This window comes from Saimiri boliviensis, chromosome 7 (assembly GCF_048565385.1).
Source record: "Saimiri boliviensis isolate mSaiBol1 chromosome 7, mSaiBol1.pri, whole genome shotgun sequence".
NCBI classification, from domain to species: Eukaryota; Metazoa; Chordata; class Mammalia; order Primates; family Cebidae; genus Saimiri; species Saimiri boliviensis.
The window spans coordinates 70632437-70635193 of NC_133455.1; the positions used below are offsets into that span (position 1 = coordinate 70632437).

The 2757-nt window shown below is 46.5% G+C and overlaps 1 protein-coding gene across 1 annotated transcript; it reads left to right on the plus strand.

Annotated features, from left to right (window-relative positions):
- The first annotated feature begins 563 nt into the window (after positions 1–563).
- On the plus strand, positions 564–1339 carry LOC120365017 (small ribosomal subunit protein uS15-like). Its single transcript, XM_039472253.1, has 2 exons — positions 564–858; positions 1164–1339. The coding sequence occupies exons 1-2, from the start codon at positions 564–566 to the stop codon at positions 1337–1339; spliced, it is 471 nt and encodes a 156-aa protein (XP_039328187.1).
- The last annotated feature ends 1418 nt before the right edge of the window (positions 1340–2757 follow it).

Sequence of the window (2757 nt, forward strand, 5' to 3'; positions counted from 1 at the left end):
CCAGGATGGAGTATAGTGGTGCAATGTGAGCTCGCTGCAATTTCTGCCTCCCGGGTTCAAGCAATATTTGTGCCTCAGCTTCCCGAGTAGCTGGGATTACAGGTGTGCGCCACCATGCCCAGCTAATTTTTGTATTTTAGTAAAGACGAGGTTTCGCCACATTGGCCAGGCTGGTCTCAAAACTCCTGACCTCAAGTGATTTTCCTGCCTTAGCCTCCCAAAGTGCTGGGATTATGGGTGTGAGCCACCACTCCTGGCCCCAATTTAATTAGATAGCTTTTAGTTTAGTCTGTATTTTCCACCTGGACCACTGAGCTCAGGGCAGAGCCCATTAAGGAACAGGGCCAACAAAGCCTTTGCGGTTTGTAGGGCTTAATCATTTAAACATGTGAAAGGAAGGTGGCGTTGGAAGGCAGAGCATTTAGACCTTTAAAGGACAAGGAGATGGGAAGAGGAGCAAAAAAAAAAAAAAAAAAAAAAGATCAAGGATTCCACTTTTACCTTGAATCCCAGGTCCCCAGAAAGAGGGAAACAGGTTCTTTTGCTGCCTGACCGCCACCATCATGTGTCGCCTGCAAGCTTCTGGGAAGTGCCTGTCCCGGTTGGCTTTGCCCTATCGCTGCCGCAGCGTCCCCACGTGGCTGAAGTTGACATCTGACGATGTGAAGGAGCAGATTTACAAACTGGCCAAGAAGGGCCTGACTCCTTCACAAATCGGTATGATCCTGAGAGATTCACATGGTGTTACACAAGTAGGTTTTGTGACAGGCAATAAAATCTTAATAATTCTTAAGTCTAAGAGACTTGCTCCTGATCTCCCTCAAGATCTCTACCATTTAATTAAAAAAGCAGTTGCTGGCCGGGTGCGGTGGCTCAAGCTTGTAATCCCAGCACTTTGGGAGGCCGAGGCGGGTGGATCACGAGGTCGAGAGATCGAGACCATCCTGGTCAACATGGTGAAACCCCGTCTCTACTAAAAACACAAAAAATTAGCTGGGCATGGTGGCACGTGCCTGTAATCCCAGCTACTCAGGAGGCTGAGGCAGGAGAATTGCCTGAACCCAGGAGGCGGAGGTTGCGGTGAGCCGAGATTGCGTCATTGCACTCCAGCCTGGGTAACAAGAGCGAAACCCCGTATCAAAAAAAAAAAAAAAAAAAAGCAGTTGCTGTTCAAAAGCATCTTGAGAGGAACAGAAAGGATAAGAATGCTAAATTCCATCTGATTCTGATAGAGAGCTGGATTTACCGTTTGGCTAGATATTATAAGAGTAAGCGAGTCCTCCCTCCAAACTGGAAATATGAGTCATCTACAGCCTCTGTCCTGGTTGCAATAAAATGATTATTTAACTAAAAAAAAAAAAGGGAAACAGGTACAATACCTTCACTGTGCACTTCACTACAAAGACATATTTCTGAGAGTTTGAACCACACATTTCTAAACACTCAAGAAACAAGCAGCGCCTGTAGTAATAACTACTTACTGTAAACAACTGCCCTCAGCCACTCCAAAACTTCAGTTCTCCATAGTCAACACAAGACACGCACCAAAAAAAAAAAAAAAGAAAGAAAAAGAAAAAAATAGGCCGGGTGTGGTGGCTCATGCCTGTAATCCAAGCACTTTGGAGGCCAAGGCGGGCGGAACACCTGAGGTCGGGAGTTCAAGACCAGCCTGACCAACATGGTGAAATCCCGTCTTTTTTTTACGCTTTTTTTTTTTTTTTTGTCTTTTTGTTTTTTTCCTTTTTGTGGAGAATGGGGTCTCGCTATATTGCCCAGGCAGGTCTCGAACTCCTGGGATCAAGCTATCCTCCCGCCTCTGCCTCCCTGAGAGCTGGGATTATAGGCGTGAGCCACAGCGCCTGGCAACCCTGTCTTAAAAAAAAAAAAAAAGACACCCAGCAAGGTCAAATTCTCTTTCACAAACAAAGTAATCTTTGGTACCGCCAAAAGCCAAGACATCAGGTAATGCAATACAAAGAAGAGTAGAGTTTTCGACCTGAGAGGAATCTGTCCATGACTCTGACTCTGTAAACTCCACAGGAAGACAGAAGGCCCTAAAAAGGGGTCATTGGCACCTTCTTCTGTTTTCCTGAAGAGGTGTTGGCCAGGTTGGAGTACAATGCTGCGATCTTGGCTCACTGCAGCCTCCGCCTCCTGGGTTCAGGCGATTCTCCTGCTTCAGCCTCCTGAGTAGCTGGATTCGTAGATTTTTTTGTGTGCTTTTTTTTAGTTTATTGGCTATCATTAGTTTATTTTACCTGTGGCCCAAGACAATTCTTCTTCTTCCAGTGTAGCCCAGACAGAGACCAAGCCCTTATTCTTTTCTTTTTTTTTTTTTTTTTAAAGACGGAGTTTCACCATGTTGGTCAGGCTGGTCTTGAACTCCCAACCTCAGGTGATCCGCCCGCCTTGGCCTCCAAAGTGCTTGGATTACAGGCATGAGCCACTATGCCCAGCCCAGCCCTTATTCTTAAAGAGAGGGTTTGAGACCGGGTGCAGTGGTTCACACCTGTAATCCTAGGATTTAGGGAGGCTGAGGCGGGTGGATCACAAGGTCAGGAGATTGAGACCAGCCTGACAAACATGGTGAAACCCTGTCTCTACTAAAAATACAAAAATTAGGCTGGGTGTGGTGGCTCACGCCTGTAATCCCAGCACTTTGGGAGGCTGAGTCGGGGAGCGGGTGGGATCGCTAGGTCGGGAGTTCAAGACTAGCCTGATCAAAATGGTGAAACCCTGTCTCTAAAAATACAAAAA

Coding starts and splice junctions, on each gene's coding strand:
- LOC120365017 (XM_039472253.1), top strand. CDS start 564: ATGTGTCGCCTGCAAGCTTCTGGGAAGTGCCTGTCCCGGTTGGCTTTG. Junction 859..1,163: donor AATTAAAAAAGCAGTTGCTG/GCCGGGTGCGGT, acceptor AAAAAAAAGCAG/TTGCTGTTCAAAAGCATCTT.